Source organism: Acinonyx jubatus, chromosome A3, assembly GCF_027475565.1.
Source record: "Acinonyx jubatus isolate Ajub_Pintada_27869175 chromosome A3, VMU_Ajub_asm_v1.0, whole genome shotgun sequence".
Classification (NCBI taxonomy): domain Eukaryota; kingdom Metazoa; phylum Chordata; class Mammalia; order Carnivora; family Felidae; genus Acinonyx; species Acinonyx jubatus.
The window spans coordinates 6,835,512-6,852,472 of NC_069388.1; the positions used below are offsets into that span (position 1 = coordinate 6,835,512).

The 16,961-nt window shown below is 50.7% G+C and overlaps 1 protein-coding gene across 2 annotated transcripts in view; it reads left to right on the forward strand.

Annotated features, from left to right (window-relative positions):
* The first annotated feature begins 12,161 nt into the window (after positions 1-12,161).
* The window catches only part of CBLN4 (cerebellin 4 precursor), a 63,324-nt gene continuing 58,524 nt past the window's right edge, over positions 12,162-16,961 (forward strand). Inside the window, exons 1-2 of one of the 2 annotated variants that reach the window (XM_027046697.2) lie at positions 12,162-13,717; positions 16,808-16,924. In XM_027046697.2, the coding sequence (XP_026902498.1) occupies positions 13,427-13,717; positions 16,808-16,924 (408 nt within the window). In that variant the 5' untranslated portion in view covers positions 12,162-13,426. The remainder of the gene's footprint in view (positions 13,718-16,807; positions 16,925-16,961) is intronic. The other variant, XM_027046698.2, reaches the window with a different exon arrangement.

Genomic DNA, 16,961 nt, shown 5'->3' on the forward strand with positions numbered 1-16,961 from the left:
TCAGGGTGACCAGTTGGAAAGCCCTTCATGCCTCAGGTAGGAGATGGTGGTGGCAAACGTCAAGTAATGATGGGGACAGTGCAGTGGGAGTGGAGGCCCATCTTCCAGAAGAAGTTCTAGGGGACCATTAGAGAAGTGCCCATTCCCACTTCCAAGCACCTGATCTCGGTTCCTGCTGACTCTTCATCTAAGAATTATAGAACGATAATAACCGATGCCTTATTTATTCTCAAGAAAGTTACAATTTCAGAACTTTCTGACTGGAAGAGACCTAGAGAAAAGGGGGCTGCAAGCACTTGAGAAGGAGGGGGTATTATGCAAAGTAGGGAAGCGAGTACTGAAAACCGGGGAAGGGAACGAGGAGGGGCGTCTGCAAGAGTGATGGACGCTTCGTGAGCCTTTTCTCGTCCACGTTTCATCCGTCGAACAGGACCCCCTCGACACCTGACCAAAGCAAAATGACTTCTGTCGATCCCCTTTGTGAAGGTGTCGTCAACCATTTCCTTTTGAAAAAAAAGTTACATAAATCTGCAGTCCAGGGGCCGAGCGTATGCGGGCTTTTTCTAGAATATACGTGGTCCGTGTGTGTCACCGCGTGTGCACGCATGCGCACATGCACGCTCACACACGCAGACTCAAGAGTTCGTATACAACTTGAGAATAACTCCCGTGTGTGATGTGTGTGTGTGTTTTCTGTCTGGCATGACGGTGTTTCCATAGCAATGTGAGCTCAGAGTTGTCGAGAGGCTGTTCTGATGGAGCTTTGGCAAACCATGTAAAATCATTAATTGCTCTTTTTTGGCAGCAGCTTGTTATTAAGGAAGCTCCGGGGAGACTGGACATCTTTAGGTCCCACGTCCATCTGTGAGGGAAACAACCCTCATCTTTTCCTTCGCTGTGAGGCGTCCACGGGACGCTATATGCCTGTCCATGCCAGGCCACGGGACGACTGGAGGCACACACGGCAGGTGTTGGCTTCTTTAGTCCGAGATCTGAGAAGCAAAGGTTCTTGCTGGCCCTGTTACTGATTACGTTTCATCATGTTAATTGTCCTTCTTAAGGACATTCCCCTCCTCCCCCCACCGGCTCACTGGGGCTGAAGTCCTCACTTTATGACCCTCAAAAGCTCCCCTGGAACCACACAGTCCTGTCTTGTCACTGCATCCAGTCAGACTGGCTTCTGTAGTAACACTTTTCTTGTAGATTTCATCACACCAGCTTCTTGGTTGGAGCTAAGAATATGAAAACGCTAGTAGGCAGATGTTCATTTCATGGTAATTTATTTGCCCCTCCATCCTTTTGCTGTTTCCTATTGAAAGCAAACTACAGCCCTGTTACTCCAGGGATTTGGGTTGCCGGGAGCAGAAACCCAACTTGACCCACTTGAAATATTAATGGGATGTGAAGCAAGTGGCATCTGTTCCCTGTCACCAGGGGGAAAAGCGCCCTGCACCTTACGATCAGAGTGGCTAAGGAAAACCACAGTGCAGTCAAGGACTGGACGGAGCATGCTTTCCTTGCATAGAGAAGAGACAGCAAGATCAGCGTCGGGCAGGTCCCTGCCAGAGGGCGACACAGGGCTGTTGGCCTGTGCACAGCCCTCTGGTGTTCAGCAGAAGGACCCTGTCCTCTCCCTGCAGGGGACAGAGCAGTGGGGTGGGCCACACGCCATGTGATGCACGCCAGCAGGACAAAGGATGCTCGCTGAGTCTGAAAAAGGAAGATATTCCTGCTCAAGGAGATGAGCCCAGCACAGGCTGTGAGGACTCTTGTGTCTTGGGAAGGAAGTGTTTGGGACCCTTGGCTGGTCCTTGTGAGGTTGAGAGGTCCAAAGACTGCACTAATGAGACCGTGCCTTTCGCAACGGGCTCTCTTTGGCCACGTCCTTGTGTATGAGTGGTATGGAGGGGCTCAGTGGGCAGAGACGTCGTAAGAACGTTATCATCTCCATCTCTCTGTTTCTTGTCCAAGCTTCCTCATCTTGGCATCATGCTCTAACCCTGCTGTGAAAGAAAGCTGCCACTAGTTGGCCATGACTCCTGGCCGCCCAGGTGCCCAACTCTGGAGGCAAAGGCAGGGTCCCTTCTCTTCTCCTTCCACATATAAAATGCTCACGGGGTAACTCTGCTTGGTTGTGCTTGGGTGATGTGGTCATCTCTGGGTCAAGCACGCTGGCCAAGAGCATGGGGTAGGATGATGGGCTAGGCCAGGGTCACAGATCCATTCCTGGGAACGATCAGCATTGCCCCTGTCAGTTGCAGCACTGACGTGGAGTGGGAGCAGATTTCCCATGGAAAGACATCTGCTTGCATGTAAAAATAAGATGCCCACCCTGCTGAGTGACCTCAATTTAATCCAGGTTACCTCCCCCATCTTCAGGATTGAAAGGTATCTGCACCAGGTGAATTCAACATTAAACATTAAAATCATTACACATTAATCACTAATTGTCACATTAAAATTGCCAAGGAAGTTTTAAAATATAGATTTCCAGGACCCCATCCTTAGAGTATTTGATACAGTGGGTCTAGACTTACCCTTTGAATCTATAACATTTCTTAAAAGATTTTATTTTTAAGTAATCTCTACACCCAACATGGGGCTCGAACTCATGACCCCGAGATCAAGAGTCACGTGCTCTACTGACTGAGCCAGGCAGACAGGTGCCCCTGAATCTATAACATCTTTAATGCTTTCTTGATTATCCTGATAAAGATCCTACTTTGGGGAAAGTTAGTGAGTATAACCACAGCACAATGACAAAGTGTGGAATCCTAAAAGAAAGCATAAATTTAGCCAAGAGTACTTACAGAATCCAATATATAATTTCACTGTAATTCTTCAGAAACCATAGTCCATTTTTAGCCCTGGTCTGATTCTTCCTGTGCTCATGGAAGGTGCAGGAGGGGAGTCAGGCTTGTGGGTATTTTTGGCCACCAGCATCTGAACTTATATGTCTGGGGAATTGCACATCTTACGAATCTTGGCAGAAGGAAGGATTACCCCCCCCCCCCCCCATTTTTGGAGCTGAAAATGCCTGGAACATACATGTCTGCCTCCCTTGCAGCTATGCTTAGATGTAGGTCCCACCATTGCACCACCCTAAGACCTCAGCTTGTGGGGTTGGGACAGTAAACAGACCTTGTTGTTAAGCTGAGACCAAGGCACCAAGTTATGGAAGCAGGGATGTCAGGAGATAACATGGGTGCCTCTCTGAGACAGAAGGCACTATCTGAGGCTGCACATTTTCCAAGGTTCAAACATTTTGATTGGCTGGTGGCTTTGATTGTGATGGTGTGAGCCATTGTGGTACTTTGACATTAGCATATGCTGTTTGCATTCTCACCATCCTAGTCCTGGACAATGTTCTGCAACTTAACCGAGCTCCTGTAAAATATAGAGCTCAGAGGGGAAATAGGGAGCCTCTCCATTACGGGCATTCTGAATGCTTTATAGAAGCAAAAAGTTCAAAGTGAAAGTAAAGAAGTTACAAACTGGCAATCCCAGAGCTCTGTGTATAGCCCACAGCCATGCTTTGGGTAACCGACAAACATTTTTGAACCGGTTGCTCACATCTAAAAGTGAGGGTTTCACCGGGATATCTGAATTTATCTTCCTGTTGAAAAAGCATTACTAGGTTCATCTTGTATAGGGTTTACTAGTGGCTGCCTGCTGGAGATGAGGCACGGGTGCCCCAGCCTTTTCCGGTTATCTCCTGCTGGGGTCACCCATGTACGGTCCCTGGTTAGCTTCAGTATCCAGCATCTAGCTTTTCAAACAACCAACGCTGACTCGTTGACCAATTTCAGTAGGAAGGGAATTTGGTAAAATACATTGAGTGGTTCTTTCAGTAGAGGATTGGAGAGGCGGGTTGGAGGCGACACGGGCAGGAATGACACCTTGGCCTGGCTCCTGCTGCAAAACTGTGAACGCCCAGACAGGGTGGAGACCCCTGACTGTAGACCCCCTAGCCTGCTCCACGTTACCACCTGCCCTGGATAGTGATGCTGATGACTGTCCCAGCACCACTGCCTCTGCTGCCACTTTCCCCGGAAGGGGTTCCATGAGGTCCCTGCTCCCTCCCACGACTTCGAATTCAATGTCTGGGGGTATGTGTGTCTGATTTGCAGTGTGTGGGTCACAACTTGCACCCTCACTGCAGGGGAAGCTGGAAAATGAGGACCTGGCATTTTCAGGTTCTGCGCTGGGCGAGGGGCTCTGCTTCGTCAAGAAGGAAGAGTCTCTAGACGTGGGGAGGGGGTTTCTGACACTTAACAACCCAGAAGAACAGTGTGTATGCACCGCAGCCCCAGAAAGCAGGTCTGTGACCCTCGCCTTGTACACACCAAGCCCTAATTAAATGTTGGTCGAAGGGAGTATAAGACTAGGAACTTCAGGGGGAAAAAATATAGAAAGATGGTTATAGAAAAGCAGAGGAAGTGTGGAAAGGCAAAGGAGGAGAGAATAAGACACAGCCACAAAAGGGGAGAAATTTAAAGTGACTCATGGCTTAGAAAGCTTTGCTCTAAAGCACAGCCCATCTATTTCCTCACTCATTTGGCTTTTCTTATCTAGTTTTGCTTTATAAAGACTCTACAAAGCCCATGGAAAGCTCTGTGAAATTCATTTTGGGTGTGTGTGTGGTCAGGAAATATTGGACCCAGCTCAGTCAATCGCCAAAACACCAGCTGCCTAAGTGATGAGTTGGTCTATCCAAGAGGTGGTTATTTAGCCAACAGACAGATGGCCAAGAAAGTCAAGTTACTTGGTGTACTGTTGGTCATGTGGGATGCTCGCAGCCAGCTGAAATAGGCAGAAGCCCGCGGATTCAGAAGCCATGGCCCATCGCCTTGGGCGTGTTCCTGGAACCCTGCAGGTACCCAATTAGCAGCCAAAGGACAGAGCAGGGGAGAGTTTGCTTCACTGCGCCCAAGACCTAGCAAAGGAGGCATCCTCACAACCCCTGTCATAGATAAGAAAGAGGCTGAGCTGGGAGTGCGGCCAGAAGGAAGGGACTCCTAGCCCAGCTGGGGGAGTGGGAATCAAGGAACAGCCGTGGGAACGGGCGTCCAGGAAAGGAAGGGCAACTTCATAACACTTTATCCAGACACCTATTCCATTCCAAGTGTGGAAGGAGGGCTCCCTTACACATCACTGATAATTAGTGAGAATCAGACGGAAAACAGAAGTTGTTTTTGCAGCCCTCTAGGGTTATAATTGGCAGTCCACTCAGGGAAGGTAGCTGAAGTTACAATCTTTATCCGGGAACTGCAGCGAACATCTAACACACCTGTGCCGTGTGCCAGGGACTGTTCTGGGGGCATCGATGATGAGGAAAGGCAGCCCACCTCTGCTCTCGTGGCGCCTCTGGTGTAGTAGGGGAAGTATATGATACTCGGAGCCACATAACAAGACCAGTGAATGTAAAACTGTCGTTCCAGTAAGTACTCTAAACGGAAAGTACGGAAAGCTATGAGAAGGTCATAAGATGATCTAATCAATTATATTCAGTACATATTTAGTGTGTGTGTGTGTGTGTGTGTGTGTGTACATATACATACGTACCACCCCCCACCTTGGGCTTATGGTCAGCAGCTTCTATTAAACATTCTGTGATTTACAGCCTATCTTCTTCCTCTGCTGTAAGTTTCACTCCCACATGCCCTCTACTGATATTAATAATTCTAGGAACACAAGCAATTTCTCTTCTGAATTTGGTGTCATGCAACTGACAAAAAAATGGTTCTGAACCTACTGGAATCCCCTTGCATTTTAAAAAAAAAACGTTGATTTATTTTTAAGAGAGAGAGAGGGAGAAAGTGCAAGCAGGGGAGGGGCAGAGGATCCGAAGCAGGCTCTGTGCTGAGAGCAGAGAGCCTGATGCCAGGGCTCAAACTCACACACCATGAGATCACGATCTGAGCCGAAGTGCTCACCAACTGAGCCACCCGGGCACTCCATCCCCCCCTTGCATTTTTGATTCCACCTCTCTCCTGTGATGTAGGGGAAGGAGCTTCGGGCGTGAAGGCAGGTGTCCTGTGATCAAATCCAGCCCGATCATTTACTCTTGCAAAGCACCTGCTGGCAAGACCCTCTATTTCTCCATCTGTGAACTGGGGGTAATTAGATCTATCTTTCAGTTAATTGGGAGACATTATCAGCAATTGAAGTTTCTCCAAACAAAAGGAAAAAAAAAAAACAGTGGAGTCGCATTATATTCGAGTAGATTCTAAAGTTAGTGCACAAGAGGAGAGACTGCTTGGAGTCCAGCTTCCCCTTGAGAACCCTCGGAATTCTCCCCGTAGTGTCTCACCAGCTCCGAGGGAGCGGACACTCCAGCTTTTCCTTCAAAGTGGAAACGGGTTCCTGTTCCTTCAGCTGAGCATCGGATAATGGGCTTGGCTGGCTTTTCGTGGCCATATTGTGGGAAAATACTTCTCCATAGACCCTAGAATCACTCTCTGTGGTGCAAGGTGTTCATATCAGAGGCGGCCGCCTCCAGAGACGCGTGTCTCACCTCATACTCGCTCCGGCAGGTGCTTATGGTGAAGACAGTCACCTTTTGGAGTGAAACTCTTGCTCTTACCCCCTTAAGAGAAACTCACACTCTCAAACTCAGGACAGATCAAGTCCAACTTGACCCTCCAACTGCTAGATAAATACTTGGACTGCCAGCTCCATGAGATCCCTCTGTCTGGCTCTAAGGACACCAGGGTATTTGACAACTGCAGTGTCTTTCTGATTCTTTCCTTGCTGTGATGACCATTTCAGGCCAGCTGTTCTTGACTTCCTGTATAGTTTTCCCTTTGGAGCATCTGTTTCTGCTAAATGCTTCTCGCAGATACTTTGAGTTTTGAGACCCAATGATTAAGAGAGCAAGGCAGAAAGAAATAAAAGGAAAATCGAGCTCTTTGTCCCTGGCAGGGAACTCACAAACCTGCCTAGTGCCTTACTGTCACATAAGAGCTTTAGGCATGCATTGTGGTCTCATAGCTGTCGCACTCGGGCACTTATCCTATGGCAGGGCCTGCTCTGAACATGTGGCTGTGATTCCTCTCTCTGCACAGGGTGTCTGAACCTTGAGTCTCTGTCACATGTTGGGCATGCTGTATTCTTCCCCCTTATAACGTCTGTGGGGTTGACTTCTGGCCAGTGCTCGCCAACCACTGATGGGCCTTGGTCCAGAGTGCCGCCGTGTGCCTCTCCCCTTTAGTCATTAATAGATTCCGTAAATTCACGGTAATAATCACTACATGTAATTAAATGCCTCCTGGGTTCCTGATACTGTGCTAGGTGCCCTGCGTACATTTCCCTGTTCAGTCCCCATGGGGAGCTATGGGCTAGGCATTATTTTTATGATTGCCACTTTCCTGGCTAAAGGAAGGTTTCTAACTTTCCCCATGGACATGAAGCTAATAGGAGACAAAGATGATTCTAAGTACCCTGTTTTCAACCAAAAGGCTAATCAGCCTGACTGCAGATGGACCCTTGGTGGTTGTGCCCCACCAGCATCGTCTACAAAGTCAAAGCACCATCTGCTTCACAGTCACCCGGGTGCTAGTTAATAAACGTATTCCCCAGTTCATGGGCAAAACCATCATCTCGGCACAGGGACAGAGAATCTGCCTTGATGATAAGCCTTCCGGCAGATTCTTACAACCGGGGCCCATTGGTTTGGACTGTACCTTCAGACCCTCCTTATGTACGCGGCAGAAACCGACAGTGGCCACGTACAAATCATGCGTTGAGCTGGGGCTTTCCCTACATGTTCCCTACATGACTCTGAAATGTGATCAGAGCTTTACTAGTTGCAGCGTAATTTTAGTTCTTAAACATATGCTGCGAGGCCTTCTATGTATGGGCATCTGCCTAGACATTGAGTGAATGATTCCTTAGAGTTGGATCAATATAACAAAATAAAGAAAATTGCAGTTCAACCAATGCTGCATATGAGAAAGAATGTCAGTTCCTTTTCTCTCCAAACTTTAATTAAATTTTAAAAAGTAAAAAAAAAAAATATTTTAAACGTGAACCACAATATCCTGTATGTTTGCTGTGGCCATTCCAGTAATAAACGTCTGAGCCCCGTGGATAGGGGGTTTCTTTCCTTTGTCATTCCTCCAGTGCTGACAGTTTGCTGTCTAACTCTTCATGTTTTTTTTTTTCCTCTCTGCTTATTCAAACATATCTGTATGTGTAGGGACTTCCAGATTGTTAACGTGGAATCGCACAATACAGGTGAGTCCGTATCTTTTCCTTCCCATGCCACCACCTGCTACTTGTAGGAATCGCCCCTTGACCCCTGCTCTGGCAACATACCTGCTTGCTGGGAATCAGTTGTGTGCACTCAAATTCTGCTTCCCGGGCCAAGGGGTGGGCATTTGGTATCAGATGGGGCAGTGGGTCTCTTCCCGGGGATCCTGGGGTGTCCTCTGGGTGGATGGATATGCTGCGTGTAAAGTTGGGAGTGTCTGTTGCCGTTGTGCGTCAGGTAGGCTCCAGAGGAAGCTAGATGGCAGTGAGCGAAAGAGCAACACAAATGTGCGGAGGCAGGGGAGGGAAAAATAAGGATGGAGAGATGGAGAGGAAGTGGGGAGAGAGAGGAGGAGGAGGAGGAGGAGGAGGAGGAGAGGGGGAGAGGGACGTGGACGGGGAGGGGGTGGAGGAGAGGGAGAGGGAGAGGAAAGAAGAGAGAGAGGCAGGCAATGTTTTGGGTAATCTACGAGGCTTCATTTCATTCTCAAGGCTCACTTCTGCCCTTGGACTCTGACATAGGGTCCTTCCAATAAATCCCTTTTGTGCTTCATTGGCCTTCCATTCTTGGTAGTTACAGGTAGACTAAACATTTCAAGCCCGCCCCCCACCGCCCCCAAATTTTGGAAAGAATTTTACTTTTCCTATCATACTTGTATAACAGAGAATAAATGGCATATTATTTCTTCTATGAGAAATAAATGCAATGATATGTTGCTGTTTTCAATAAACTTTTTAATTTTTTCCCCATTTACGGGCTCTCTGCTAAAGCCTGGGCTCCTGAGGAGTTGACCATGCATGGAAAACACAACAAATAAATCAGCAACTTCAGAAAACTGTGAAAGATACAATGAATGACAGGAGTGTGGGGTATCATGGGAAGGCCAAAGAGAGGCATTGGAATCTGTCTGCACCTGTAACCCAGAAGCTTACTGGCTTGCTGGCACCTTAGACACGGACCTTGTCCAACGTGGCACTTGGAAGGGACTGTAGAGGTGAAGTGTCTCAAGCAATTTTTAAATCATAACATCGGTTAGAAATGGGTTTTAAGTCATCCATCTACTTTTCCCCAGAATACCCTCTTCATGCAAAGCAAGTCGGTAGTCTCCGTGTCTCCAGAGGGGGTCCTGGGGATTGACTCGGCACCGCTCTGAAACTTTCAGGGGTCACGTAGTATAGGTTGTTCACAGAGCCTTTTTATCCACAAGCTCCTTATCCTCCCTTGAAGAAGAGTGTCTGCATGGGCTGGTCAGTATCACCGAAGAGGGCAAAGGGTAACGCAGTGTCCCAGTGGACTGTAGTCTGGTGATGTGAGTTTCTCCCACTGCACTCACTCGCTCGCTCGCTCCCTCCCTCCCTCCCTCTCTCTCAACGTTCCACCTTCGGCATGACTGACCTGGGGTGCTGATGCACAGACTCTTCTTGCATTCAACCATGGGGTTATTTTTCAGGTGAGGTCCTTTGAGGTCAATACCATGTGTCCATCTTTGCCTTCTTCAAGACATTTCCTTCGGAAACAGAAAATCGCTCATGATCCTTATTATCCTGGGCTTGTTTGGAACTTGGTTCCTCTAAGGGATGGTCACACAATGAGTCATGGAATTTACTGACATCAGGAGTAGTCTTTCCTAGGCAAGACCAGTTCATATTCTAACATACTTTACTAATATACTTCAAGTTTAGCCCAACTGCAGAGAAATGAAATCATTAAAGGTCTAAGAACAAAATTCCCGGACATCAGTTATAATCTGGGAATCTCAGAGCAGGGAAACATTTGAGTCAGAGGGAGGTTTTCTAATAGGAGGTTTTCTAACACTTTCAAATGAAAAAAAAAAAAAAAAGGAAAAGAAAGAAACAGATATGTGCAGTGGCTGAACTTGGACTTGATCCTGCTTCTTTTCTCCTGGGGATGCTGGGGCTGGAGGTGAGGGTGGGGAGCAGGTGATGCTTGCCTTCCCCAAATGTGAGGACAACATTTCCCATGGGCAGGGGGTTGGATTGTTCACGTCTTCTGGAAGGCGATGTGTGTCCATACGTGGTCTGATTTCTGGGATTTTGTTCTAATGAGGCTTCGGGCCAGCAAGGAACAGGAGTAGGTTACTAAAATGAGCTCACGTGAAATGGGTTTTACTGCAAGGACACAGGAGGTTTTCCAGGAACGCAAAGTTAGATGAGAGTGTTGCTGGACTTCTTGTGAGCAGGAATCAGGACTGGAGATTCACTATTCATTCCCCTCCCCCGCCCCCCCCCCCCCCCCCCATCTCTCAGAAGTGCATGGTCTCCAGAACTGGCTTCTGTCTAGAAGTGTGGTCAGTCCTGTTTCTTCCAACACGCTCCTCTGTGTCAACCTGAATGTGGCTCTTCCGTGGCCAGTTCAGGAGATTACAGACCTCTCCTCTGCAGGACCCAGTGCTTACTGGAAACCATCTCAGCGTCTCATTCAGATCCCAAAAAGAGAAAGTTTGGTAGCCCCAGCTCATGTGCTCAGTCAGGATGTACAAGTCATGGGCTTCTGGTATAAAATGGATCCGCAGCAGTAGAACCCACAGGCTGCCCCTGTTCAGTCTGCTGTGGTGGGAAAGGAGACAGGACCTATGATTCACAATGTCATTTCGCTTCTCCTAGTAGGAGGCAACAGAAAATGCAGTGTTCCTCATCTGTACAACATCCTGAATAGTGGGATGTCTTTTATAGGGAACCAAGATTTTCATCTCCAGTTACCTAGGAGGCTTTGACTTTGAATTTTACCGAGAGAGATTCCTTCATACCAGTTTATACTATTAGGTGAATGAAGAAGAATTACATTCTATTTGGAAGCATCTAGTCATTCCGTAATCAACTGAGTCCCTGCTATGGTCAACCTGCTGGATCTGGTGGCTGTGAATAAATACTCCCGGCGAGGAAAAGAGGTAGGAGGGGAAAAGTTTCTTTCAATCTGAGTTCTTGCAGGAAGGAAGATGCCCAGAGAAGCAAAAGACACAGAGAGGATATTGGGGTTGGTGGGGAACATAGCTTATTGAGGATTTAACAATTCTGTCGCCAACGGACCTTTTCTTCTCAAACCCTTTCCAGCCTGGAATTGAGCAACCCAAGTCCCAGTTCCTAAGCAGATATCCTGGAAAAGGAAGGCGCGGTGCCTATCCCTACAGGAGAGAAAGAGGAGCCAGAAATTGGATCCTGCCTCTGCTCTCAAAAGACAGCATCAAATGAGAGGACATTGCAGCTGCTACCCCAGCCCACTGTGCTAAGAGCCTGAAGAGATTCACCCAGCGTAGCAAGGGTTTATGTGGAAAGCCATGCCAGGCTTAGGGTGGACATCAGTGCTTGGGGAAGTGGTGCCATTCTTCAGAAGGCCTTTTAGGTTGGAGCTTAGATGAATACTAACAAACAGCACAGGACCTTACCTAGTGGAGTCCTGCCCTCTCAGATTGGGTAAGTGACTCGGCCAAGTTCTCACAGCCAGACCAAGACAAGCCCTTCCTTCCCAGTGGTGGCTGCGGAAAGATAAATCTTGCCAATCAGAGGCCAAGATGGCAGTGGGGTGGCCCAGGAGGGAGGGCGGCGCATCAGGAGGGGAGAAAGGTGCTGTGTTCTCAGCAGTGGAGTTGGCCTTTTTGTGGGGATCCGGTTTCGGAGGACTTTCTCTTCCCTTGTTAACTCTGTCACACTCTTTCTCTGGCCTGGCCTGGGGTGGATTCGCGGGGTGGGCGGGAAGGCGCGCGCCCCTACAGCTTCTAAGGCTCCTCTTCCCGGAGCCGAAGGCATCCAGCACCTCCTCCTGGCGCCCCCAGTCTAACCTCCCCCCCTCCCCGCCCCCCCCCCCCCCCCCGCTTGGGTCCGCCCCGAGGCTCCCCAGGGCTCGCCCGGCGCCAGGGCGCATTGGGGCCGGCTCTGGGCCAGCCGCGGTCGGGACGCCGGCGGGTCCCCGGGTCCCCGGCAGCGCGCCGCCGCGCACCCGGCTCCGCACCCCGGGCTGGCAGCCCCGCGCTCGGCTCGGAGAGCGCTCGGCGGCGGAGTGCCGCGCCGGGGAGGGGCGAGGAGAGCCGTAGCCCCCTCCGCCCGCCCAGACCGAGGAGGGGCGAGCAGGCGCGGAGCCGGGCGAGCGCGGGGCTGTGCGCGCCTCTATCCGGGCACACACTCTCCGCGCCGCGCGCTCCCCCGGCTGGGCGGCCTTGGACCTTGGCAGACAGCGGCGGCGTGCGCCGTGCTTGCTCCGGGGTGCGTTCAGCGCCGGGCGAGAGCCGTTCGCTGGGGTCACCCGCCCCCTTCTCCCCCTTTCCCGGGAGCCCGCGGGGTGAGCTGGAGGCCGACCCGGCCGGACGCCGCGCTCCTATAAATAGCGCGCGTGTGCCCGCCTGGCGCCCTCCCGGCTGCGCGAGGACAGACAAAGTTGTGCGCAGGGACTCCGGGCGCGCGGCAGCGGCTGGGAGAGGACCCCGCCGCCGAGCCGCCCTGCGCCCTGGAGCTGATCCCGCGAATTTGTGCTCGCCGTGCCCGGGACCCCGCTGGCTGCCGCCTACCTGCCGACGTCCGAGAGGCGCCGAGGTGCGGGGAATTTTTGACCAGGCGAAAGTGGGAGTCGCTAGGGTCCTGGTCATGATCGCAGCCTCGCGTTCTTCTCGGTCCGGGAAACACCTTCTGCCTGTGTAATTCGTCCGTGCCGCAAGCCCGACGCGTCCAGGACCGACATCCGCATCGCTCGGCGCCCACCAGCCCCCGAGGCTTTTGTTTCGTTTTGCGTGGTTTTGGAGCCTCCTTTGTTTTTCCTGCTCCGTCGTCCACCTGGGGGTGCTTGGGTTTGGGGTGAGAATTTATTACCGTTTTCCTCCTTGAGGTGTGAGTGTGGGGGGCTGGTCACTTTTAGATGTCCAGGAGCCAGGGTGGGTGCGGGGGCCCCAGGCAGGGCTGATTCTTGGGCGGAGGAGGGTGGGGTAGGGGGTTCTGCATGAGCTCCTTAAAGGACAAAGGTAACAGAGCCAGCGAGAGAGCGCGAGCGGAGACTTTGACTTCAAAGCACAGAATTGGGGGAAGTGTGCGCGCCGCCGCCGCCGCCGTCCCTGCAGCGCTGTCGGTCTAGCCGCGGGCGTCTTCCCGAGCGCCGGGGTCCCGGGGAAGGAGGCGAAGCGCGCGAGCAGAGGCGCCGGCGGGCTGCGGCTGGCTCACGCGGCTCACCATGGGCTCCGGGCGCCGGGCGCTGTCCGTGGTGCCGGCCGTGCTGCTTGCCCTCACCCTGCCGGGGCTGCCCGTCTGGGCGCAGAACGACACGGAGCCTATCGTGCTGGAGGGCAAGTGTCTGGTGGTGTGCGACTCGAACCCGGCCACGGACTCCAAGGGCTCCTCTTCCTCGCCTCTGGGGATCTCGGTCCGGGCGGCCAACTCCAAGGTCGCCTTCTCGGCGGTGCGGAGCACCAACCATGAGCCGTCCGAGATGAGCAACAAGACGCGCATCATTTACTTCGATCAGGTCAGACCCCGAGGGAGGCAGGGTGCCGGGTGTGTGTTTGCATGGTGGCGGAGGACGGGGCGGGGCGGGGCGGGGGGCGAGCTCCCGGCAGCCCGGACCGGGGGCTGCCTGCTCAGGCTCGAGTTGATCTGACTGGGATGCGGGAGATCGTTTCGGCACTCGGCTCTCCAGATGCGCCTGGGTCCGAAACTTCTGTCTCTCTCACCACCGCCCCCGCCCCGCACTCCCTCCTGGCCTCTGGAGGAGGCGTCTGGGACAGCGGGACAGAGGCTGGGAGCGCTGAGCCCGGCAAGGAGAGACAGAGCTCGGCACGAGTTTTCACAGCAACAGGTCCGTAGGAGCCGGCGGGAGCCTGGTCCCCGGACCTCGCAATCTCTTGGCCAGAGCCTGCCGCCCCCCCACCCCCACCCCCCGACCCCCGCTCAGACTCCTCTGCAGGTGCCGCCGAGGCCGTTCCCGCGGTACCCTCGCGGTCTCCGGATGAACGATTGGTTTCCCCGCAGCCGAAGAAGCCTCTCCCCAAAGAGAGCTTCGCGGCTCCACATTCTCTGCAGGGATCTCGCACGTGGCCGGAGAGGGTGGGCAGCGATGGCGTGGGTCAGATCTCGCCCACCTTTCTGCGGGCAGGATCCCCCCCCCGCCCCCCCCCCCCCACACACGTTGCAGGCGCCTCTGCAGCCGAAAGCCTTCCTGTGGTACTTGGAGAAAAGTTGTGGAGGGAAGGCGAGGAAGGAAGGGCGGCTGCGGGGAGCTCCCATTGGGAAGCGCTGGGAAACCGCTGCTCCTGCCTCTGCTCCTGTCCCTTCTGAGAATTGCAAATTCCCAGGGAAAGACAGACTGTGGGGTTGAGGGCAGGAGGTGGGGAGGAACCGATGAAATCTGTGGCTTCTGTTTAGCCACCGGGAGCTCTGGGATTTGGCTGATGAGAACCACCCCCCCCCCCCCAGGCATCAGCCTAGGTTCCGCAAGGAATCCTAAAACTGAAAACTGACTCCGGGGTTGTAATTTCAACCCTAACAGCATCCAGAGTCTTTTTAGTTCCAGAGGCACTTGTGTAGTTCACAGTTGTATGCGAAGTCACATGTGTAGGAGCACAGGTTAAATGATGCTGCAACATGCGTCTGGGAGGGGATGAGGTGACATTTCCATTCCTTACTTAATTGTTCCTAAGTAATGCACTCTCCAGCTGGCCAGACAGAGAATGCTTCTCTGGGGCTTACTCTCAGATAGCTATAATTTTTTAAAGAATTAAGCAGTCCCTTTGGGGTTTTGGTGCAGTATTTTCCATCTTGATGGAAATAAAGTCTAGCACAGCCCTGGGTTATATTTCAATGCATTTAATTAAATGTTGGACGATTGCGGACAGGGCACCGTATAATACGCTGAACGGTGCATTCTTTTCCGTGACCTTTCTGTCAGTTAGAGGAAGAGAATGGTTTGTTCTTCTTTTTGGAGAGCCATGCATCGTAGAGACCACAAGACACATTTAGTTATGGATCTCTATGTGCCTGGATGCTCTAATTACAACGTAGAGTCAACATCCAGCCTTATGTGTAGTCAACACTAATCAGCCATTTCCATTACTGCTAATGAATTATGCTACTTGTATCTGATTCAGGAAGTCCCCACTAAGTACCTCAAATTATTTTCAGTGTGCTTGAAAAAAATCTTTGCAACATCTCTGTTGGGGAGTGTGGCACAGTGGCGATTGGTTATTGAAAGCTCATTGATCGTCAGGTCAGAGGAAGAAATCGGATGGTCACTTGGAAGAAAGTGAAATCTCAGAATAAAATTACACACATACATGTGTTTTAAGCCAAGGGTTGAGCCTGGCGCATCTGCTTGACCTGTTACTATATTCTGGTGCATTGCTTAGAGGGGATAGTATATTTTTAGGGAGTTATGCAGAAGGCTTAATATTGGCAGGAATATAGCATTGCTGGTGGCCACTGATACAGTAGAAGTGTCTCTTTGTAGGGACATCTGATTTTGGGGGATGCCAGTTATAGATTTATTTCTTGGAGAGAATTAGATTAAACTCCAAGTATTTTACAACTTCCCAGCCCCAAACATTCCCACTCGCTTTCCCATAGGAAGGGACTTCCTTATGTGACATTTGCAAATTTGGTGTAAAGAGGTCACTTCTTGAGATTCAGAGTTAATTTCATAACCGGTAGAAACAGGCTGCATGTCTTGGAATACAAAGCGCATTGTTGCTTTCTTCGGAAACAGCGCCTTATGTTACTTTTCATTTTTGACCCTTGAAGTTTAAGCAGAGACCAGGTGATTGATAAGAGGATAATGGATAACACTGGCAGGAACAGAAGAAGGCCACCTATTTCACAGCCTGTCTTTATTCATGCTCCACTTTTTTGGCAGCCTGCAAAGGCTGAGTCATTGCCAAAATATTGTAATTAAGGCCTAGATGGCACAGCAATGAAAAAATGGCCATGGATCTTGGGAGAGGTTTGGCAGAGGCTCAGGGGAGGGCCAGGCATTCAGATCAGTCTGTGCACTACTCAGTATCATGGATTATGTCACATGGTGGAGGGAGTGCCCAGGCCTCTGTGTGATGTGTCCAGGAATAACTGCAGAGAGCCCATGGATGCCGATTGGCTGTCTTGAAAACGTCATCTCTGGACATTGCAAAGGCTTGTAGAGGATGGGAATATAAATACAGGGCAGATGCCTTTTCTCTGACTCTCAAGGTAAAGCTAATATTTATAAGCCCTCACATGTTATCTAGATGTTTCCAGAGCCATCAGGCCTCGCTGGAAATTGAGGCATGAATGCAAAGCAGTTACTTTTTCTTTTTTTTTTCCTGTACCATTTAAAAGACAGAAGAACTTTGCATTACACAAATCTATTTTCCAAGTCACTAAAGAGGAAAGAAGTACAACACGGTGTTTTATTCTATATGGTTTCTTAAGCTACTTGTGAAAGAAGTAAAGAAGGAGAGAGAGAGAGAGAGAGAGAGAGAGAGGAAGAGGGAGAGAGAAAGGGAGGGAGGAAGGAAGGAAGGAAGCTTGTCTTAGTTACGGAAGAGAATATTGTAATAATTTACTGTTCTTTATTATTTTTTATTTGTAGATCCTAGTAAATGTGGGTAATTTTTTCACCCTGGAGTCTGTCTTTGTAGCACCAAGAAAAGGAATTTACAGTTTCAGCTTTCATGTAATTAAAGTCTACCAGAGCCAAACAATCCAGGTATGTGTTTTGACCTGTTCCCTCTCTTCCCCCAAGC